General features: G+C 58.6%; 1 protein-coding gene across 4 annotated transcripts in view; it reads right to left on the reverse strand.

The window, feature by feature from the left end:
• NADSYN1 (NAD synthetase 1) overlaps positions 1–19,568 on the reverse strand; it is a 33,861-nt gene extending 14,293 nt beyond the window's left edge. The window contains exons 1-16 of one of the 4 annotated variants that reach the window (XM_045183405.3): positions 18,882–19,205; positions 18,104–18,164; positions 17,100–17,216; positions 16,729–16,782; positions 16,279–16,368; positions 12,218–12,269; positions 9,998–10,086; positions 9,719–9,836; positions 8,775–8,906; positions 6,403–6,477; positions 5,405–5,529; positions 4,880–4,928; positions 4,277–4,379; positions 3,703–3,871; positions 2,606–2,741; positions 1,550–1,656 (exon numbers count right to left, since the gene is read on the reverse strand). In XM_045183405.3, the coding sequence (XP_045039340.2) occupies positions 1,550–1,656; positions 2,606–2,741; positions 3,703–3,871; positions 4,277–4,379; positions 4,880–4,928; positions 5,405–5,529; positions 6,403–6,477; positions 8,775–8,906; positions 9,719–9,836; positions 9,998–10,086; positions 12,218–12,269; positions 16,279–16,368; positions 16,729–16,782; positions 17,100–17,216; positions 18,104–18,164; positions 18,882–18,918 (1,514 nt within the window). In that variant the 5' untranslated portion in view covers positions 18,919–19,205. Of the gene's footprint in view, positions 1–1,549; positions 1,657–2,605; positions 2,742–3,702; positions 3,872–4,276; positions 4,380–4,879; positions 4,929–5,404; positions 5,530–6,402; positions 6,478–8,774; positions 8,907–9,718; positions 9,837–9,997; positions 10,087–12,217; positions 12,270–16,278; positions 16,369–16,728; positions 16,863–17,099; positions 17,217–18,103; positions 18,165–18,881; positions 19,206–19,338 lie in introns of those variants that run through there. The other 3 variants (XM_024574429.4, XM_045183406.3, XM_045183407.3) reach the window with 3 other exon arrangements.
• Between the last annotated feature and the right edge of the window lie 3,527 nt (positions 19,569–23,095).

Here is a 23,095-nt window from a genome sequence, read left to right on the forward strand (position 1 = left end):
GGGAGGGCCCATGGGCCAAGGGATGCGGGCACCTGCAGAGGCTGCAGAAGGCCCGGGCCAGACTCCCCCCTGGAGCCCCAGGGGCCCCGGCCCTGTGACACCTCTGAAACACAACACACACTGTTCTCAGCCACACCAGGGCTCAGAGGAAACGCAGCCAACACACCTCCTGAAACTCATTCCCTTACAGTGGCTCCGGGGGCAGCGGAAAAGTGATGCAGATTAGTAAAACCCGCAAGGGGACGGGGAGAAGCTTTACCAGCTCCAGGGTGCTGATGTGAGACTGTTGTAACTAAGCAACAAAATAGGATTCAAAAGTCCAGATACTTAACAGAGAACACATTTGTAGATATGCAAGAATGTAGAAAGATTAAGAGAGACATGCCATCAACAGAAAGATGTGTGGATGGATAGATGGATGGATGGAAGGATGGATGGTGGATGGATGGAAGGAAGGGTGGATGGATGGAAGGATGGATAGATGGATGGATGGAAGGATGGATGGTGGATGGATGGAAGGATGGATGGAAGGATGGATGGTGGATGGATGGAAGGAGGGATGGTGGATGGAAGGATGGATAGATAGATGGATGGAAGGAAGGTTGGATGGATGGATGGATGGAAGGATAGATAGATACATGGATGGAAGGATGGGTAGATGGATGGAAGGATGGATGGTGGATGGATGGAAGGAGGGATGGTGGATGGATGGAAGGATGGATGGTGGATGGATGGAAGGAAGGGTGGATGGATGGAAGGAGGGATGGTGGATGGATGGAAGGAGGGATGGTGGATGGATGGAAGGAGGGATGGTGGAAGGGAGGATGGATAGATAGATGGATGGAAGGAAGGTTGGATGGATGGATGGATGGAAGGATAGATAGATACATGGATGGAAGGATGGATGGTGGATGGATGGATGGATGGATGGAGGAATGGATGGACAGATGGATGCACAGACTAAAGGGGAATAAATGACAGATAAAGTTTCTGAAATCCCTCAGGTAATGAGGAGCTGCCAGGAGCTACAAAAGGAGCAGCTGAGAGGGACCGGGCAGGCGATGGGGAACCCGAGGCTGGGAGGGTTCTCCCCGCCTCCACTGCTTGGAGTGAAGGTCCGCTGTGCCTGGAAAGCTCTGGTCTTTTTTTTTTAACTGGAAAGCAACATGAGAAAGATGGTATTTCCCATCCCACCACACACGATCTTCCTGGTGGGGAGGGGAAACCCGGGGGCAGAGAGAGGACCTAGGAGGCCGTGGAATCACCGTGGAGTCAGAGACCAGCCTGAACATGCGCGATGGGGGTGGGAAGCCGATTCCAGACACAGTGTGAAGGGCCCGGAGCCAGGTGGGGGGCGGGGGTACAGGGGAGGGGCAGTCTCCCTGCCCGCCACATCGTGAGATGCTGGAGCGTTGATGCCACTAGGGGAGCCACACGTGCCCTGAGTGGCACCAGATGCCGGGACACCCCCACTGTGCCTCAGGGAGCACCCATCCTCCGAGATGCAGGGAGCTCAGGGCCCCCCGCCACGCCCACGGGACCTACACACCTCTCGTCCACGTTGGCAGATCCGAGCACCAGGAGCCTGCCCCGGGCGTCCCGGGACCAGAGGCTCAGCTGAGCAAACAGGTAAGCGATGACCATCCTCAGCCGAGCCTGGACGACAGGAGGGAAACGTGACCCTGTGCTGGACACATGCGTGGGGGTGCGGGGCGGGCACCCCAGCCAGTCACAGCTCGAGAGGAAGGCTCTCCCCAAGCACCCTCTGGAAAGCGGGAGAGGCACAGGCACTCAGCTTTGCAGCACACAGAGAAGACGGCTGGGAGCCCTGTGCGGGCCTCCGGGGTGGGCGCATCTCCTCACGCCCGTGTGCTCAGCGGCAGCCCAGGCAAGGACGGGAGAGCCCAAGCCTGGGGCCGAGTGTTGGTGGCGGGACTGGGCTGCAAAGGCAGCCAGGAGACATCTCGGCCCCTTTTCCCACTCCCAGCACCCCTGGCACTTCAGGAGGAGAGGAAGGCCATCGATGTCCAGCAGGAAGGGGACAGAGAGGGTAGCGCCAAGTGGCTGGAGCCCAGGGCTCCCCTCTCTGTCTCCACCAGCCCACAGCATCCAACGCCCCTGAGGCAGGCGAGTGCGGGGCAGCGGCTGAGCCACTCAGCGAAGATGCAGAAAACACACACACACACACACGCACACGCACACTCCCTCCCACCAACGCACAGATTCTCACCCGCACACACGTTCTTACACACTCATGCACTCGCAGATGCTCACCCCCCCCCAACACAATCACGATGACAGCCCATCTCACTCTGAAACCTTCAGTCATGCTCACGCACCTTTCACACACGCACACACGTGCTCACAGACACCTCACCCCCTCACATACACACTTGCGCACAGACACATCCGCACTCCCACTCCCGCCGCTTCCAGTCACAATCACAAACACCTTCACCACGCAGCCCCTCACAGACGCCCTACTCCTGCACTTCCACTCACGCACACTCGCGCTGCCTCGTGCCCTCTTACGCTCACACGCTCACACACGCTCACACACGTACACGCACACACGCGGACCCTGGGCCTGTGCGGGGGGGCCCACCTGCACGTTCTGCAGAGCCAGGTTTTCCCTGCTGCTTCCCCCGTGAGCCGCGAACAGCGGCCTCCTCCCCGTCACCAGGCTGAAGAGGCCCAGCACGGCCCTCACGGCGGGATCGATGCTGAGGCTGATGTGGTGGCTGCAAGGTGAGAGGGGGCAGGGGACGTGTGTTTGCGTGCATGAGCGCACAGCAGCACACACATGACACAGAACTCGCCGTGGTGACCACCACCCAGGGCACGACTCAGTGGCATTTGGTGCGCCCACAAGGCTGTGCAAGCACCACCTCTGTCTCATTCCAGAACATTCCGTCACCCCGAAAGGAGACCCTGGACCCACGAGCTGCCTCTCTCGGCTCTCCTCTTCCAGCCCCCAGCGGCGACGAACCCACTTCCTCTCTCTGCGGACTTGCCGTGCCGGGCAGTGCACAGAAACGGCCCCACATGGCGTCCACCCTTCTGCGCCCGGCCCGTCCACTCAGCCCAGTGTCCTTGAGGGCCCCATGAGCTGCAGCGGGGGTCAGGCTGTGCTTCCTCACTACCAGTGGGTAACAAAGTCTCCATTATGTGGGCGGACCGCTGTGTGTCCGTCCTCCACCAGTGGGCACTCGGGCTGTCCCCACCTTTGGCTGCGGCGAACAGCGGGGTGCACGGGTCTGTCTGAGTCCCCACACGCAGTCCTTCCGCGACAGACCCATCAGTGGGCTGGCTGGGGGCAGCTCTTAGTGGAGTTCACAAACAGGGTGGGCAGCTCCCCATTTTTTCCTGACAGGAACACTGTGAAGGGACCTCATCGTCCCCTCTCTGGAGAGGTGCCCTGTCTCTACCTTCCTCAGGTACAGGGACCACTGGGGGAGAGGGTAGTGGGCAGGTCACCCCGCCAGCCCACCCTGCGTGACCCTGCGTACATCAGCCTAGGCCGCCCGTGCCTGGGACACAGGGATGGAAAGGACGGGAGAGCAGACAGCTCGGATTTGGGGTGAGGCGGATACATGGGCTCCCTGGAACCTGGCATGAGCTGAGAGGCGGTAGAACCCAGCCCCTTGAACCACAAATGCGGTCCCAGCCACTGGCCTGTGCCGCCGGCGGCGACAACTCTACCTTCCAATCTGCTGGGCCAAGTTGCTGGCCCTGTCGCTGGTCTCCTGGGAGGAGTTCTCGCTGGCCATGTAGCAGGTCGTGAGGACGCGCCCACAGAGCTCGCGGGGGTCCTCGGGGGTGTAGGTGGCCTGGTTCACGATGGCCCGGACATCCGCCAGCACCTCCTGATCTGCAAACAGCCACACGGAAGGTTAGCGGCTGCCTGCTGTGTGCGAGCATCCCTCCGCATCAACCCAGGAGCCTCGTCACGTGAGTAGTCACCCCAGTTTTTGGATGTATCACTAGGGGACGTTCAATGCCAAGGCACACGAGGGCAGATTTGAACTTGGCCTGACGTTCAGAGCCCACGTTCTTTGCACAGGCCACACTGGCGACAGACAGCAGCAGCAGACATCGGGCCAAAGCCCTGGGAAAGGGCGTCGATGGCCAGGACTTGGGCGCCATGCTGACATCTCGGCAGGTCCACAAAACCTCCTCTTCCCATGCCACCCACGACCTGGGTTTGTCCTCTGCTCCCCCCACCGGCAGCCCGAGCGCAGACCCGGGGCCACCCTCAGCCACAGACATCACCTACTTCCGTTCTTCACAGCCTCGCAGACCTGGCGGCACATGGAGTAGACGAGGCAGGCGGTGGCCGCGCTGTCCAGCCCGCCACTCAGGGGCAGGAAAAACCCTCCCTGGAATGGGCCAACCAAACGCAAGCATGAGCACAGCCCCGAGGCGTGGCACACCCGGAGCTCAGCCCTGCTCCACCCACTACACTGACGAGCGTCCCCCCAAAATGCTCACGGGCCTCCGAGCTCTCGCTGGGGGAGGGAGCATGAGCCTGGTGCACCCCGCTGTGCATTTCTAGAGGGCAGAGGCCCCCCCCCCGCCAAGAGAGCGGACCAGGTGGACTCTGCACAGTGAGTGGGGACGGGCAGCATCCCAAAACTGCAGCGCGGGCTGGCCTGTTACCCCGAGTGCCAGCGAGCAGGAGCCACCAGGCTCCACACACAGCCCGACCCCTCGTGCCCTGCGGCCCCCCGCCGGTGTAGACCAGGCTCCCAGTGAAGTCAGAGTGAAGACATGCTTTGGGTTGCTTACAGTTAAAAAACAAAATCACTAGCCCACCACAGAATCGATGCAAACCCACCGGCAATAGGAGCGGTCAGCTGGTGAGACCCCAAACTCTTACCTGTTGGCTACGTCTTAAAAAGTCCCAGAGCCAGCAAGCAGGTCCGAGGCTGGGGAGAAAGTCGGGGGAGCAGTAGGTTTGGGAAGTGCTGCCCTGGCTGCAGCTCCTGTGGGGCAGGGAGGCGGCCAGCGAGAACCGCCTGCAGCCCTGGGCTCTCCGGATGCTGGTCCCTCTTAAGCGCCTCACTGAACTGATGCATTTTAAGTCTCAAAATGACTCTGGCAGGCGGGTCCTGCCTTTGGCCCCATTTTGAAATGGGGAAACCGAGCAAGACGCAGAAAGGACAGGACAGAGTCTTTGTCTCGGGGTCTCAGTGCAGGGAAGCATCAGAGCTGGGGGTGGCACAGGTGACGTGGCTGCATTGCTCCCGCCCTCAGACCCGGGAGGCGTGGCCGCCTCCTAACCTCGGGCTCCCTAGGTGGGTTCTGAAGACCAGCCCCGGTGTTTGCTCCGTGCGGCCCCTGGCGCAGAGCAGGGTGGAGGGAGCAGCCCACAGGGCCCCTCCCGTGCGGGAAGGCTGCCCACCTGATCTCCTCGCTGACACTGTGGTATTTCCACTCCACGGGCTCGGACAGCGGCTCCAGCAGGTCCTCGTGGCATGAGAGGGCGAAGTCCACCTTCACGCGGGGGTAGGGGCTCACCCTGCTGGCCTGTTGATGGAGAGTAGTGACCAATGACATCCCCTCGGCACCAAAACCGTCACAGGGCCCAGACAGGGACTGCCAGCCGGCCTCTGCCAGCCAGTGGGACGTGCCCATCACAGCCTCAGCGGGAGACCCTCTACCCACCAGGGCGGCTGCGATCAGAGAGACAGGGTCACAGTGCCGGCAGGGACGTGGAGGGATTGGAGCCTTCGGGTGCACATCGCCCCCGAATGCAAGACGGAGCAGAAAGTCGGGCAGTTCCTCAAACGATAAAAACGTAGAACGACCACGTGGCCCAGCAATTCCACTCCCGGGTATGTGCGTGCTCCAGAGAAGTGGGAGCTGATCCCACACCCAAATGTGGGCGCGTGTTCCCAGCAGCATATTCACCATGCACGAGGGCGGCAACAACCCCCGGGGCCGCCCACGGATGAGGGGACGCGCACAATGAGGTCCGCCCCTCCGATGGAATGTTACTCGGACCCCAAAAGCAATGAAGCCCCGACTCTGTCCACAGCAGGGGCGGGCCCTGGACACTCTGCTCAGTGGGAAGCCAGCCACAGCGGGCCACACGCGGTGTGAGCCCCTTTACAGGAACTGTCCAGAGCGGCCTGATGCACAGAGACAGGAAGCAGCGTGGTGGCCGCCCAGGGCTGGCAGGGCGAGCGGGTCCGGGTTCCTTTCTGGGGTGCTGGACTGTTCTGACACTGAGGGTGGTGACGCTGCATGGGGTGTGCGTGAACACACCAAAACCCCGAGTCGAGGGCTTAATCCAGGGATTGTGCAGCATGGAAAAGGTACCTCAACGAAGCTGTCATTTAAAAAAAAAAAAAACATTTCCGGGTCTGTGGCCAGCATCCTACCAGGGCGTCCACATACCGCCAGGTTTCGAGAGGAAATCTCCGCCCTGTAGCTTCTGACATCCTCCAAATCCAACGTGGCGGTGAGGACTTCCTGGGGAAGGAGTTTCAAAGAGAAAGTGTGAACTCCTGGTTTTCCCACTCACATGTGTGATTTGACCGCTTCAGTGGGTGTGCCAAAGTGCACGGGGGTGGGTCCCGGCGGCTGGGGCTGGGGCTGGGGGCTCGTGGACTGTAGGGGCCCAGGGAGAGGGGAGGACTGGCGTTGTTTCCGCCCCAAAGCTCTGCCCTCTTGCCGCCTCTAGAACCTCCACACAGGACGTAACAATGTCGATAAATGTCTGCTGCGGGCTTCTGAGACAGCTTCTCTGTTCTTAAAAAGGCACGTGGGAACAAAGGCCCCTTTTCTGCCTTTGAGTGCGGCTGTGTGGAGATGCAGTGGCTGGAGCTGCTGCAGCCATCCTGTGACCAGGAGGAGAGGCGATCCAAGAATGAAGCCCATGCAGAGGATGGCTGAGCTGGGGAATGGCAGAGAGGTGGAGCTAGAGCCCTGAGACCCACACCAGGGTCCTGGCCCCAACAAGTCCCCTGTATTACAGGAGGTGACGCTTTATCTGGGGTGCCTTTGACCCCAGATAAAGTGGGAGGGGGGGATAGGAATCTGTCGCTTGTAACATGTGGCAGAAAAAACAGAGGTTTTAACTTGCAAATATATTCCTTCCTTTACAAAAAATATCCTAATCAAATTACATTACCAGAATGCTGTCTCATTACACGCAAGTGTGGGACACCTATGGGTGACCCAGGATGGCTGTGGCCACCCCGCTCCTGCCGCTAGGCCTGTGGACAGCTGCCTCTGTCAACCCCGGGCCTAACTCGAGCTGCAAACATCCATTAAGAGAAAGAGAATAAGGTGCTCACGCCTCCTTGGCTTCTCCTGTCACTTCCCAAGAGATGGGTCACAGAAGCCACCGTGCTTCTGACATGCCAAAGCCCAGGAAAGTGTGAAGCCACTCGAAAACGAAGAGACCCTGGAGGGTGTGACCACACAACAAGGTCGGTTTCAATACAGCTCCTGAGGGACGTGAGATGCATGTGCCCCAGGAAAGCTTTGCGCTCGGCACAGGGGGAGCCGGTGGGACAGCCGCAACGACCCCACGTGCCAGTTTCTCTGGTCATCTTAGGCAGACCATGGGGGAGGTGGCACAACGCCATTGCCTTTGGCCTGAGGACAGGGACGCCACCTCCACCCCTGAACACCGGGGCAAAGTCAGGAAACTCCAGCTCACAAGCCCCCAGGGGAACTCGAGGCGGAGGTCCTCAGATGCTGGTGTGCGTAAGAATCACGTGGGTTGTTGCTATGAATCAGGCTCCCAGGGCGTCTGATTTGAGGGCCTGGGTGTGACCTGTACACCTGCTTATCCTGGCACAGGGGACCCCCACCCCACCTGCCAGTCAGTTCCATGCCAATGTGCCTGCAGCTTTGACGTGGGGCTGACTGTCTTGTCCAAACCAACCTGGACTGGGAGAAACGCGGCCACTCCCACGGACTTGATCCTTCCGTCCAAACCCCTTCCTCTCTATCTCCTTAATAGCAAGGGTCTCTCGGGACGCAGTCTCCTGGACAGTGGGGCCCAGAGGACAACTAGGAGGCCTTCCACGGGGGGACAAGTGTGACTGCTGCTGGAACCCAGTTCCAACGCTTGTCCCCAAAGTACGAAAGCCCAAGGCAACCGGATCCAGAGACGGTGAGGGGACTCTGTCCCCCGGACGGATGGTCCCAGCCACCCCACCGCTCAGGCCAACCCCCAGGCGGAACCAAGTGACTTCTGCTGTGTGTGCACAATTGGAATTCACGTCCATTTGGGGCAACGGCCACCGTTTTCCTTCGTTCTGGCTTCACAAAAGCAGAGGTGAGAGCAACACCATTCTCTCCCAGGACCTTTCCACCTGTCTCGCTCAGCCCGAGTCGTGGCTCCCAGGCGCCGCCAGTCGTGGAGTTATCCTGCCCTCACAGGCCCGGGGGTGGGGGTGGGGTGGGGTGGGGAGCCAGGGTCGCCCGCCCTCTTGCTACTATACCGTCTCCCCTCCCACCCCTCAGGGTGACTGTGCGTGGGGCAGGGTCCTGCTCCTGGGCGGTGCGCAGGTGCGGCTGATAAACTGCTGTGGACCTCATCTGTCCCGTGTTGGGGACGTGTGCAGTGTGGGGACTGTCCCCCCACGGGTGGGGGTTCCTCCCCCCGCCCCCGACCAGGAGCAGGGAAGCCAGCAGGAAGGACACCCCACGGGGCCCGCCCCAGCGCCTGGGTTGTCGGTGGGGGGACAGAGAGGACGAGACAGCCCCGGCTGGGAAGGGACCGCCCCCGCCCCACCGTGCGTGAGGCTCCTCACCACGTCGTCCAGAGAGAACTGGGACCCCTGAGCAAACACGCTGCCGTTCATGGCGATCGCGGCGCAGCCGTCGTAGTACAGCCGGTCCCCGTCACAGCCCTTCTGGTTGGCCAGCAGGTAAATCCCACCGTTCTGGAAAATGCAGAGCCGCCAGCGTGTGTCAGCGGTGGCCTACCACCTAGGCCTGCCGCCAGCTCCTGCGGTCTGCAGACCCCTTCCCACCAGCTCATAACTAGTGTCCCCAGCAGGAAAGAAGCGCACAACCCCGGGGAGGCACACAGCCATGTGTGGCATGCGGCGGCCATGCCCTTGGCCTTCCGGGGCCCCACGGTGATGAGCATGTCTGTGCCCCCTCCCAACGGCCCAAGGAAGGTGCTGGCATCTCCATCAGACAGAAGGGATGCGTGGGCGCAGATAGGACAGACCCCCGTGTGACGGAGCCGAGATCCAAGCCCAGAGCCGCCGAGGCAAACTGTCCCGTGAGTGACCAAACGACGTGGTTCTCACGGTGCCACCGACAAGAGTGGGGAACACGTGGGTGTTCCCTGAGCTCCCCCACGATGCCAACGGGCAGGCAGCACAGCCCAGCTCCCAGTCACCATGTCACTTGTCCTGAGACACAGTGTGGTGGTCAAAGGCCCAGGAGCCGGATGCTGGGGTGTGAGCCCCGAGGCCACCTGTCCACTATGTGCCCGGCATCCTGCTCTGGGGGGGGATGACCACAGTGTCTGCCTCTGGGGAGGGGGGGGGTGGCAGCTGTGAGGGCTGGATGGGGTTGGGCAGGTGCACCCGACGAGGAGTGAGAAAATGCCTGTGTGGTCCGGGCCACGGCCACAGCACCGAACGGCCATTGCGTGGGGGCCACACCCTGTGCTGGGCACGGGGACTTGGGTGCGTGTGATACCCAGGTGCTCGAAGGCTCCCACGCCCCAGCCTGTGCCCACCTTGGTGGTGGCCATGGTCACCAGGTCCACCCTGGCGTGGGCTTTGCGCAGCACGTGGTGGCTGCCGGAGGCGTTGGTGAAGATCTCCACGCCATCCAGGCCCATGTCAATGTGCGGACTGCGGGCAAAGGGGGGCATGGAATGAGATGGGTCACGTCCCCAGCCTGACCCCCAACCCTCACCAGCTCCCGGCGTCTCCAGAGCCCCAGGCCGGGACTCCGGATTGTCTGCAAGTTCCCAGTGCTCCCGGCGGGCCGTGCGAGGGCAGGGCGGGCTGACCTGTGGGGCATCCAGAGCTCCTCGCAGATCTCGCTGCCAATGCAGGTGTCCCGGGTGGCCAGCACTGCGTCCCCGAAGGGCACGGTCTCCTGCAGTCAGGGGACAAGTCCACATGATACTCCTCAGCCATCCCCGTCTGCGCCACCACTGACCTAGGACCCCGGACGTCACTCGGACGGCTTTTGCGAAGGCCGGCATTTTGCTTCGAGCCCCGATGTGTCCTGAACCTGGAGCACGCCCAGCCTAGGCGGCAGCTGGCGGCACCTCCCTGCTGACCCGAAGGGCCTCGGGTCACACATTCACTAGCCAGGAGCCGGACTCAGAGCTGCCATGGAGCTTACGTGGCTGAAGGGGCCTGGCTCAGCTCTGGATGTGTCCAGGGGCGCACACTGTCGTCATCACCTTGGCTGTTCACGACAGCGCCTCCACACCAGGGGCTCCTCCTCCTGGCCCAGCCCGGTGCTGAGCGCTTTCTAGACATCGTCTACACCTGACGGCGTTGCTAGGCAGGAGCCCCATCCCCGAGCCACAAATGACCCAGCCGAGGCCTGTGAAGTTCCAGGAACCTGACAAAGGCCGCCCAGCGCTTGCCTGGCAGGACCAGATGCAGAATGCTGGTGTGTCTGTCCTCAAGAGCCACCTCCATGAACCACGAGGGGCGGCCACGTCCAGGGCAGGGCCAGTGCCTCAAACCTATGGTTGCCGGGGCCAGTTCCTGCAACCGCTCCTTAACCAGGGGCCACACACACACACAGGCATGCACACCCATGCACTACGCTCTGGGTCCGGATGAGTTTCAAATGGGCCCAGGGCTTCCCAGGTCCCTTGGGAGGTGACCGGTCCTGGCTGAGAAAGTCCCCCCCAGTCTTGGCCGTGCCATCCCTGACTGCTAATTCAGAAGGGCCTGAGCTCACGCAAGCCCCTAGAGAGCCCCTCGCAGGAATGAACAGAGGTGACCTCGGCCCAAGGGCCAAGGCAGCCACTGTCCACCAGGGAAGTGAAGCGCAGAGGAAGACCCCACTCCTGACAGCAGAGAGAAACACGATGGGGGTCTGGGGAGCGGTGAATGAGGGGAGGGGGGCCCCGCCCATTCAGGTCCATCCCTGAGGTCCAGGAGCATCCCCGCTGAACCCCGATCAGGTTCCGTACATCCTCATGGGCACTAGAGTGTGATAATCAAGGGTGGGGAGAACTGGGTGCGATGGGCCGAGTCACGTCCCTATGTTAGAGCCCTGGCCCCCAGGACCTCAGAAGGTGACTGTGTGTGGGGACAGGGTCTTTACACAGGTGAGGAAGGCACCACGAGGTCACTGGGGTGGGCCCAAATCTAAGGTGACTGGTGTTATTATCAGAAGAGATCAGGACACAGACACACACAGAGGGACGACCATGTGGGGACACAGGGAGAGGACAGCCGTCCGCACGCCCAGGAGAGGGGCCTCAGGGGGACCAGCCCTGTGACCCCTGGTCTCGGACTCCAGCCCCCAGGACGGGGATGTGAGTGTCCATGGTCCAAGCCACCATCTGTGGTGCTTTGTTAGGGCAGCCCGGGCAAATGAATACCCGTGGCAGCCAGAATGGAACTCAGACAGAAGCCAGAGCACTCAGGGGTCCCCCAAAACATACCCTGTGGACCCCCTACCCCCAACCACCAGCAGCAAGTGGACAGAACAGAGTCCAGCTGAGCCACTCAGCAGCTTTGAGCAGGAGAAGGGGGGGCGAGGCCCCTGAAAAGGCTGCGAGAGCAAAGCTCTGCGGGCCTGGCCACGGGTTCAAGGACAGGACAGGACAAGTTTCTGCCACTGTGTTTTCACCAAACGAACAGGCAGTCAAGTCAAGTCTTCAATGCATTTTACAACAAGGGACCCCCAAAACCTGGCTCCTCGGACCTCGCCAGGTCCCAGCCCCAGCCCAGCAGGACACGGCCAGCTAAGGTGGGCAGCAGAGCCCTCACCGTGCCCTACCTGCACCCGCTGGGAGAGCTGGGGCGGGGCCTGAGCAGGAGCAGCAGGAGTGACAAAGAGAAAGGGGGTGCCCACCACTGTCCGGGGATCCTGAGACTCCTCCCCACTGAGAGGGGATCCCCCACTCTGATGATTACCTACACGCACCGTGGGGGTCCTGGGACTTTGACCCGAAGGCTCCTGTGGCACACGGCCCGCTGTCAACCCCAAACAGTGACATCTGAGTGAAAAATGCATTTTAGTCCCCAAGACCCACCTGCTTTGTCAGGTCCTGGAGCATCCGCGGGAGGAAGTACTCCTCTGTGTGCCTGGGAAGGGAACAGCACAGAGCTGAGGCCGCGGCGGGCAAAGGGGCCTCAAGCCACGAGTTGGCTCCGCTCCCTCTGTCTCGGCCTCCCCACCTGGGACCCACGCGGGGGTCACAGCTCCTCATGAGGAATCCGGGGGAGTTCCAGAAGGATTACCGTTCGTTCACCGAACACACATTACAAACCTGTATCGTCACTGAAATAGTAAAAACAGTCCAAGTTCTGTCAGACCGACAGAAGGCCGAACACACAAGAGGAGCACAGGCCCGAGGGGCCCCCGCCCCCGCCCCCCGAAAGGCAGAACTGCACAAGTAGATGGCTCACAGACGTGCCCTCGAACAGGCTGCTACAGGTGCACCACGGAGACACTGCGCTCGCGCTGTTTCTTCCTGAGAATTCACAGGGGCTTCCGGGTGACTTCCGCGGGAGGGGGCTGGCTCCTGTCCCTCACTAAGGAAGGGGATGGGAGGCGCAGACCCCGCTGACTCCGCGCCGCCCTGCCACCCCACGTGGAGCGTCCATTGGTTTGCTGATGGAGACAGTCGCTTCTTTTGTTCCGACATCATCTTTTCGAGGTTTACCGGGGTTCACACAGGGTCGTTGGCTTTCCTTCCCCTGGGTAATGCCGGCCGATGTCCCCTGGTCCTCCAGCCGTAGATGGCGGCGTGGGTGCACTGTCCCTCCTCACAGTTTTCCCAAGTGTTTCTCCCAGCGAGGGGAAGGGAGGGCTCCTGTGCTGGCAGCCTTGCGTTCTCAGCCCAGCAGGGCACAGAGGCCTCTCACTGCGATCCAGACCCACCCCGTCCGGGATGGCCACGGTGTTGTCTCCCCGCGGATTTAGGGGGTTTTCCTCCGTGACACATGTGTTGGTCTTTCTTTCTTCTTCTTGTGCTTCTTTGATTGTTTTTTTTTTTGTTTTTTTTTTTTTGGCTTTTTCTTACTGATTCATGGATCCTTATACATCCTGAACAGGAATCTTCACTAACACACACTTACTCGGCATCTACTGCAGGCCGAGGTCCTCAGAACGGAGGAACGTGACTGATTCGGTGTGAGGAGGGGCCAGGCTGTGCTCAGTGGGGTCCCCATCATCCTCACCACCACGGCCCCGCAGGAGGGTGGCTGTACTCACCCCTGCGGCACAGCGGGATCCGCTCGCTCTGTTGGCCCAGAGTCACTCAGCTGAGAGGTGGACGAGCCAGGGTTTGAGCCCCACTCAGGGCCTGCCTGGCCCCGCCCCTCTCTGCCGCCTCCACATACATGTGGGTGCCTGACACAGACACACCTGCCTCGAGAGAGCTGCGGTCAGTCGCTTCCTCCAGGTGCGGGGGCTGGCCCGCTCACCAGGGCGCCTTCTGACGCACAGGTATGGTTGAATTCACCCACCTTTTACTTTATGGTCTGCGTTTCCTGCGTCTCGTTTACAAATTCCTTTCCCGTACCGAGGTCACAAAAACACGCCCTGGTATCGCCTCAGAGATTTGCACTTGGATCTTTCACTCACGACGTTTGATCCTTCGGGAGTTGTTTTGGACCAATGATTTAATCATCGACTGTGCCTGTGGTGTGAAGCCTCCATAGAACCCAAAGCATGGCGTTTGCAGGGCTTCTGGGTCGGGGAACACGTGGAGGTGTGGGGACAGAGGCCCCTGGAGACGTGGAGGACCCGCCCACTCCCCACACCTTGCCCCGGCCTCTCTTCCACCAGGCCATTCCCGAGTTACAGCCTTTCGTAACGAACTGGTGATCTGGTGAGTAAATGTTTCTCTGAGCTCTGGGAGCTGCTCGAGCGAATTCATCGAGCCCTAGGCGGGGGTCGTGGGAACCTCCACTCTACAGCCAGTTGACCAGAAGCACAGGGGACCCCTGGTCTAGCAATTGGTGTCAGAAGCTGGGGAGGGGGCAGGTTTGTGGGACCGAGCCCTTCACCTGGGGGGTCTGATGCTGTCTCAGAACTGAGTGCATTGCTTGGTGGTGGTACCTCATAGAGAGCTAGGGGAAGCCAGACCGCCATGAGCCCGCGGCTGGCGAGAGAAAGACTAGACACCGGAGCTGATCGTGCGAGGAGAAGAGGAAGGTCCCAGAACGGTGATGGGAAGGGGGTGACCGCCGTGCAGCAGGCCCAGGAGCCCTGGCAGGCTGGGGCTAGAGGGCGGAGTGGGCCCAGACAGCCAAGATGGAAGGTGACAGGGGCAGGACAGCTGGCTGGCCCTGGGCAGGAGGAACGGGCGCACCAGGTACACTCAGCACATAACCTGCCGCTCAGCCGTGAACTTGTGCAGAAGCGAGTCCATAAACGCCGAGCCGTGACCCCACCTGAAAACTCCGAGGGCCCAGGTCAGGAAGACGAGGCACAGAGGCTGAAGGGGGCTCCCTGGGCCCAACCCTGTTCTTCCAGAACTGGAAGCCCGGGGGTAGCGTGTGTGCACCCTCCAAATACGAGGTGAGACCCGGAGGGTCCGGGAGAAGGGAGCAGATGAAACCGGGTGGAGCGAGAGGGGTCTGGTTTGCTATCGAGCTCACGGAACTATTTATAACGTTTAAAACCGAGTTGTACATTAAAAAACAGGGTACCCGCACGACATAAAGGAACACACCACTGGAGGAATCTCACAGCGTCGCGTGAGCACGAGGAACCAGCCAGGACAGAACACAGCACAGGCGTGACTCTGCCTGACGCCCAGGCCAGGAGGTGCTCCTGCCAGGGGAGGGGTGGGCTGCGAGGGGCCGGGGGGGGGGCGCCCCAAACCACGCCACGGACAGAAACAAAGCGCCAGCCGCCCGTACATGACCGCACATTATTCGTACCTCAATAAAAATAATTTGCGGTAGACAGTGTTTAATATTCCTAAATGTGGGCTTTTAAAGAGAACTTTAGTCACCTTATTCCTTGATATATCGTTTCCATAATATGTAAAGTGTTCAGAGCAGGGAAAAAATTTAAAAAAAAATTTTTTTTAAACTAGCACAATACTGGTGCCCAGAGCTGGAAAAGAGGAAAATCTGGAATAGATACTAGCAAACCAAAACCGCTTACTCTCCACGTCCATCCGGAGGTGTCTCTAGAACCGCAAAGAGTTACTCTGTAGCCATCTCAACAGATGCTGAGATGACATGTGACAAATTCAACGTCCGCTCCCAGTCCTTGAGCCCCAAAGTGGGAAGCACCGGAGATGGGTCCAAACCTGGAACCCAAGCAGAAACAGGGGGGACCTTCCCAGTCAAGTCGGGAGAAAAACACAAGCACCCGTCATCGCAGACATTTGCCCTGGAAAGTATCTAGACCGTTGTTCCGGAAATGCCGGCGGCAAGAGCTGTGCCGCAAATGAGCCCAGAGGTGTCCGTATGGGAAAGGGGAAGTAAAATTAATTGTACGTTTTGTAATTTCCACTTGAAAAAGAAAGCTAAGAAAACCAGCAGAGTGACTACTAGACACGATAAGAGAGTGCACGAAGGTGGCCAGTTACAAAAGCGACAGGGTTCCAGCTTCCTACCTAAAAACGCAAAGCTCCCATCTACCGCAGCAGCGACGCTGGAAAGTAGGGCCGACTGCTGCGACGCTGGAAAGTAGGGCCGACTGCGACCAGAACACAGGGCGGGGCTTCTCCACCCGGGGGACATGTGACAATGTCTGGACGCATTCTGCGTCGTCACAAGTGGATGGTAGTCAGGTGGAGGCCAGGGACTTGCATGGGACAGCCCGCAGGAGAAGGACCCGCCCCACAGACCAAGGGCTAGAGCGGAAAAACACTGATAGGCAGTCATTCCGGACGTGAAGTGAGCAGCGATCCCAGATGGACGCTTGAGTTGTATGGCCCCTGATGAGTTGTCTATAATCAGCAGCCGTACAACAGCCACAGCTAAATGACAGGTCAGGAGGCCAGGGGCGGGGGCTTTGCCTTGTCCCTCCCCCACGAGCTGGACCACACTGCTACCCAGGGCGCAGATGCGTCCAACTCGCGAGGAGCGGTCACCAGGACGCTCCCGTGCATCCAGAACCCACACTCACCGGCTCCTGGACCACGGGGTAAACCAGCGCAGCTCGTGGTAGTTCCCTTCGTTGGCCAAGGCCATCTTGGGTCTGATGAGCAGGATCTTCCTACAGGCAGGGGACAAGAGTGTCCGTGAGATGGACACTCCAGGTAAGAGGGAGCAGCCCGCAGACCCACACAGTCCTGACGTGGACCGTGAGACCCGGCAGGTATCACTCCGCGGGTCTGCCAGAGGCCCAGTAGAAACCGACCCTCCTGGGATAGACCCAGCAACAGGGTCCTGTGTCCCCAAACCCCATCCTGTGGTCTCTCTCTAGCACCTTAACGGTGCCCAAGGGGTGGTGGCAGGGACCCAGAGAAATAATGTCCCTTCTGCCTGGTGCCCCGAAGACACCTCCCAGGGACCACGCCACAGCCCGCAGAGCCTGGAGGGCACACGGGTCCCTGCAGTCCCGGCGACCACCTACCTGTTGAGAAATATCACCCTGCAGTTGTAGCGCACGTTCCGGTGCATCACGGGCCTGCGGAGAGAGGGGGCGCGCAGCCCGTCAGCAAACGGCACGGATCTCTCTCTGCTTCCATCTGAGGCGCTCCCGGGCCCCTGCAGAGAATCCGAGGCTGTGGGGCAGCATCCTCAAACCCAAGTTAAAAAGGCGCGGCCGGTTCTGCCAAGGCATAGGCTCTAAGTCGAGACAGAGTCTCCTAAACCGACAGAGGCGGCCCCCTCAGGGCTCCTTCCAGGGGCTGCTTCCCTGAAGCTAGGGCAGTCTGGATGTATTGCACCCTTGAACTTCCTTCATTTCCAAGCTTTCTTGTCATTGCTCGGGTGGGCACTTACATTCCCACGTCACAGATGATGTCCTGGGTGACTGGAGACTCCAAGAGGGCAGCCAGGACTTGGAGCGAATGCAAGAGGGTGTCCGACTCGTAATAGTGATCCCAGCATCCGTAGCCGCTGCACAGGGAGGGAGGGGACAGAAGGTGAGCCCCAGGGACACACGGTAGGTAGTGTGGCAACTGATTGGTTATTTCTGAATAAGGGTGGGGAAAGGGACCAGGGGCCAATCGGTGAGATGTGCCAGGTACAACCCAGCAAGGGACCTTCTGGAAGCCCCCAGGTGACTCTAGCGCGCAGCCCAAGTAGGAATCGCTGCTACAGAAAATGGTGCATTTTACTGGGCATTAAGACACAGGGAGCCTCCCCTACAACCTTGGGAGGAGGCCCAGCCCTGGGACACCCTGATTTGGGGCCTCTGGCCTCCTGATCTGCAAGGGAATAAACCTGTTTTAGAAAACCCAGCTTGTGGAATGTTGTGTGGTGACCCCAAAGCTGATACAAGGCTCCAGAGTATCGGCAAGCCCAGAGACGAGAGGGACGAAGACCCCACGACTGGGCAGTCCCTGGAGACCAATGGGAGCCTAGAGAAGCCCAGGGGGCAGCAGACACCCACAGCTGGGAAAAAACCTTAGGTTGTAGGAGGCTTAGTGTGGCAACTCATCAGTTAGTTCTGAAGGAGGGGCTGGGAGAAAACCAAGGAGTCGCTGATGACGCACAAAGGCGGAGCACAGAGACCACTACACTCGCTCACGGAAAGGGGCCGAGACCACCCACTGCAGCCTGTCTGTGGCCCAACAGGGAACCCACGTCCCGGGACAGGTGTTGGTTCTGCAGAAGCAGCCTGGCTTTTACCAGCCAGGCGGGGAGAACTCAGCTCCCTGAGTGGTGGGCACAGGCCCCTCACGGGTTTCTGAGGGTCCCCTCCGTGGCACCCTGAGGGCTGAGGGGAGCTGATGCAGAGACCTCCCTGCCCAGCCTGGGGTGCTCCAGAGTTCTGTTCTCACCATATTTCCAGTTCTGGTCCGAGCCTGTATTTTGCTCCCTTCTGTTTAGCAATTTCAATGCCTACATGGAGGGGGGGTGGGGAGAGGGGGAGAGAGAGGCCATTTCAGCACCTACAACACGTTGGAAAGCAGACAAACACTCTGCTGCAGTAGCTGTGATAGAAAGGAAGCAACACACAAAAGCACCCAGGACCTCCCTGCCCTGATGCCACTGAGGGTGGCGTCTCCTAGGACAGTGAACCCTACAGGAAACCAGAACCTGGCAGCGCCAGGGAGGGAGGAGGAAGTCACTCCCTGGTAGCTTATTAACAAGCAAATGCGGAAGGCTCAACGTAGGGACAAGGCAGGGCTTGGAAGCAGCAGCGAGGGGCAGGCACAGTGAACCTCTGGGTTGGGCCAGCAGCCCCCAAGAGCGGTGTGGGAGAGGCTGGCTGAGTGGCCACCGGAGTACACCTCTCTTCCCCCAACCAGCTCTGCTCCGAGTTCTGATGAGAGGACAGCATGTTGATATTGAAAAGGACAAAAAGGATGAAGGTCCCAGGCACGTGGCTGATAAGATCTCGCCACTAGAATCTTTCTGTTTTTGCTGTTCTTGGCAAGCCTCCTGCAGTGAGCAGCTGAGGACCAGACCCGCTGGGCGGCCACCCCTGCGGGGCTGCCCGGGGTAGGCGGGAGAGGTGAAAACGTTTACTCGAGATGGTGAGCCAGCACCCTTGATGACTCTCTGGCGATCCCACTACATGAAGACCACACCTTGCCTCTCAGCTTGCTGGCTCACCTTTATTCCACTCCACTCTTGGGGCTGCTTCTCCCATTGCCCACCAGCAGGAAGGTCCTCAGGCACCAGAGACCACTAACTGTCAGACATTTCACAACATCCTCTCCAGTGATTGGCCTCCGTTTCCCCTTACACACCTCCAAGGATGGGCAGCTAAACTCAGATATGACACATGGGACCTGGAGATATTTGAGGACAGGTATGCACCAACCCCCTCATCTGCACTCCACGACCAGGCTTTTCTTACCAGGTATACGCACCACGTAACCCCAGGCACTGTAAACGACCCCTCCACCCTTCGAGGAGAGCCTGGGCACTTACACGAGCGTGGTCATTACCCGTTATCTGTCCCCACGCCCACTCCGCGAGCTTCTCCAGGTCAAGGCTGTGCGCATCAAAAGCAGGCCAGTCAAGCCCTTCGCTCCGCCCCCCACTCCGCCCACTGTCCCAGACTCACTCTTTAATATCCTTTGCAAATTGCCCTCGAAGTCCAGGGCCCACTGGTTGAGCGCGCAGGTCGCCACGGTCACCTTCCGGCCCATCCTGGCCACAGTGGCCTGGGGAAGAGGCCGGCCGTACTATAGGTCCTAATGTCTTATAAAGATCCGCTGCGCCCGCGCAAGCTCTTCCCGGTGGTCCCGCCCCGCAGGGCGGACCTGGCGGAGATTGGACTGCAGAGCCAGGGCGTTAGGCTCCACCCCTGGACCGCCCCGCCCCTCCCGTGCCAGACCCGCTCCTCGCCGCCAGCTCCCTGTAGGCGCCTCGCCGGTGCGTAGCCCAGGCCCTCCCTGCCCGTCGCCCAGCACCGCTTCCTGGACCGTCCAGCACCGCCCGCGGAGCCAGGCCGCGCCTGCGCAGTGTGGGAGACTCGTCAGAGGCCGGTTGATAGGGGGCGGGCTGCACCGGTACCCTTGTGCACCCGCCCTCATCACGCCAACAGGCAGAGGGCTTGGTCGCCAGGTCCTGGAACGCTGGTGTAGGGGCAGGCCTGGACCCTGTCCTCACCCCTCTATTTTATTCCATACTCGCCCACAAATTGCACCTTAATGTGCTTCCGCAACTTGATATTTTTTCCTGTAGTGTTGTTACCTTTGGGGTCTGCGTGGGGCTGGGCTCGTAGTGTGTGGGTTCTCGACTTATGCAGGAAAGGTGTCACAGCACCGGTCCAGGTGATTTGGGGTGTGTTTATTAAGGCCGGGCACAGTGAAACAAGGACGGGTTTAGGGTAGAAGAAGCAGCAGGAGAGAGCACAGGCTGGGCCGTTGCTGGAGAGCGATCTGATCAGATCACCTGGGAGGAGAAGGGAGGGGCTGTAGGAGGAGTTTGCGAGGCCAAGGTGTTGGGTAAATGGAGACAGTCTGGTTTCCTCGCCCAGGTGTCTGGTTAACTAAGGCGTTCCCATAGCCTGGGAGGGGCCTGATAACCAGTGTTCTCTTAGCCTTGAGACTGGGTCCAAAAACTGTTCCCATAACAAAAGTGAGCTCACGTGCGCAGAATTAGTATGTTATGTAAGAGTTTGGCAGTTTTCCAGCTTTGTTCCCCTCTAGTACTGAAACAGGTAGGGGCTTTTCACTAGGGAGGCGCGCAGCTTGTGGCTTGTGTGGTCGCCCACCCGCCAATAAAAAAAACGTCAAGCATCCCCCACTGTCCCGCACATTTTCTTCCCTCGATCGGAGGCAAGAGTGGATCTGCCAGGCCTTGATCTGTTGCAACACTCGAGGGAAGCAGCCTGGGACACGATCCGCTGAGATAAAGAGAGGGCTGGCTCACAGGCTCACGGGCTCTCCGGCTCCTGGGTGGGCTCTCTCTGGCTCTTGGGCTCTTCTTCCTCGAGGATGCCTACGTTTCCCAACGGACAGTACAGGAAGGAACTCTGGGCACAGCTTAGGATCGGGCTGGCCTGGCAGAAGGTGGCAGGTTTTATTTTCCAGGTGTTCTAGAGGGAACAGGCTCTGAGGCAGACAGACGCCTGCCATTCTTCCAAAGTTGTGCAGCTTTTGTATCTTATGTTGTTTTGGTTTGTAAACTAACCCTATAGTTTTAAGATAATTAAAACTAAGAAGGAAAAGCTAGGAGAACCCAGGTGTTAGAGTTTAGCCTTAATTGATAGGTTTCAGTGGTTAAAGCTGTGACTTGATAGGCTTAAGTGACTGCTTTTAAATAAAGACGCTTTTCCTTTATCACCAAACCTTTGCCTCTGGAATTTTGCCTAGAGGGTGGCAGCAGGCAGCAGGACCCCAATTGCTGTTTGGTAACACTTGGGCTCTCTTGAAGTGTTACAGGAAAGAAACGAGCCTAGGTGGGCTGCTTTGGCTCACTGAGAAGTCAGAGAGAAGAGGGCCATGGAGACAGGTTCAGGGGGTAAGCCTGGGATGAGCTGCTGCTGCCCACTGCTCCCCTGGCTGCAAGTCTTATGGGGACCCTTAGAGTTTACGAGAAAGAAAGGAAAAAGTTCATGCTGGAGAAAAGTGACACGTGCTACAGAGAGAGCCCGTCTGCGTCCTTTGTGTTGAGGCTTTTATCCCTCTTCTGCGGGTGGGAAGCCTAGGGGAGGAGGTCTCGGGGGAGGGTCTTAATACGATAATCGTTAGTTTTCCAGGTGCGTCCTTCAGTCTGTTGATTCATTAAATGAGTGTATGGAGGAGTCAGGGTTATTCGCTGGGCAGTGCAATCCATCTTGAAAGCGTGTCCTCGAAGAGGGACCAGGACCCAGGCGGGCCTGCCCCGGCATGGTCTGGAACGTGTAAATCATTGGTGCCTGGGTGTCCTCGGTAGACCTGCGGTAAGACCTGTGATCCACAGCTGGCTGTAAATTGCTCATGTTGCCTGGCTTTGTTTAGTTATTTTGTCTGTTTCCCTGACTACATTTGCCAAGGAATTTTCCGAGCTTCTTACTGTCCTGCCTCCGTATCAAATACATTCTTCACATCATTTTTCTGCAGTTCTCCATGGTAGGAATAAAGCACCATTTATCGGTTCAATGACAGACAGGCGTTTAATCTACTGGCAGCGTTGTGCCAACACACAGGGGCTTGCACACGCGCGTGCTGTTGCTGTTTTCATTCCTACAGCCGTCCCCTTGGGGGCCTCCTGTCGTTTCTCTACACCTGCAGTCGGCAGTTTCTCCAGGGTCTGTGCCCACCTGAGCAGTACTACGCACGTGTTTAATATGTTAGCACCGCCCAATTCCTTCTCCGAAGCGTCTGTACCTGTTCGCTACCTGCAGTTTTCCTTTTACTATTTCACTCTTTAGTCCACTTAGGAATCTCTTTCTTGTGTGCGTTAGAACCGCAGCTCCGTCACTGATGGCAGAGTCCACCCTTTCCTCCTGATTTGCAAAGCTACACCTCTGTCGTGCGTCGCATGCTCCCACATTTCCAACGCCGTATTTTGCTGTGTATGATGCGCGCCCACCGTATTGTGCGCATTCTACACGGGGTTGCTCCATCTATGGAATGCAATCATTACACCCATGCATAATGCACATCCTTAGTTTTCCCCAAACAATTTGGGCAAAAAAAAGTGTGTATTATAGATGGCAAAACATAGTAGCTGTCTCCTGTTTATAAAGTAATGCTCGTTCATGACAAATTGCAACCCCCAGAAAGGCACAAAAATGTGTATCTGATAATTCATTGAATTCTTATGTCAAACCTGTGGGGTTAGTTTTCATTCCCAGAAACCTCTCGGTTCTTCTAGTCAACAATGACTGATTCTAGGCCTGGGGCTAGGAAGGGGAGGACGCTCCAACAGCTGGCTGTAGCAGAAGATAAGGAAATTCTCAAAGAATGAGGGGACATGCTACTTGAAAAACAAGGAGTCAGTTGGAAGGGGCTCCCACTGGCCAAACAGGACAATTCGAGTATAAAAAAGATAACTTCTTTTTTTTTCAAAAAGCGAATGAGCGTACAGGATCTTAACTCAGAGTAGAAAACCTATTAATCAATACTGACAAAAAAATTAAATAGGAGAGGCAAATTCTTCACAGAGAAATTCCAACTAATAGATTTTGAAGGAATGATGAAATCAGAAAATTACGCTGTGCACCAAGAAGTCAGCAAGTCGGGCAAAAGTCTTCACTGAATGCTGGATGCCTGGATGAAAGGTAGTTTGAGAACAGCGTATTGTCACAGTCTCAAAGTGTCACCCCACAGGTTACTTATTAACCAGGAGAGGAAAAGTGGAGACACCTGGCAGACACCACCTGAACGGCA

This window comes from Desmodus rotundus, chromosome 5 (genome assembly GCF_022682495.2).
Source record: "Desmodus rotundus isolate HL8 chromosome 5, HLdesRot8A.1, whole genome shotgun sequence".
NCBI lineage: Eukaryota > Metazoa > Chordata > Mammalia > Chiroptera > Phyllostomidae > Desmodus > Desmodus rotundus.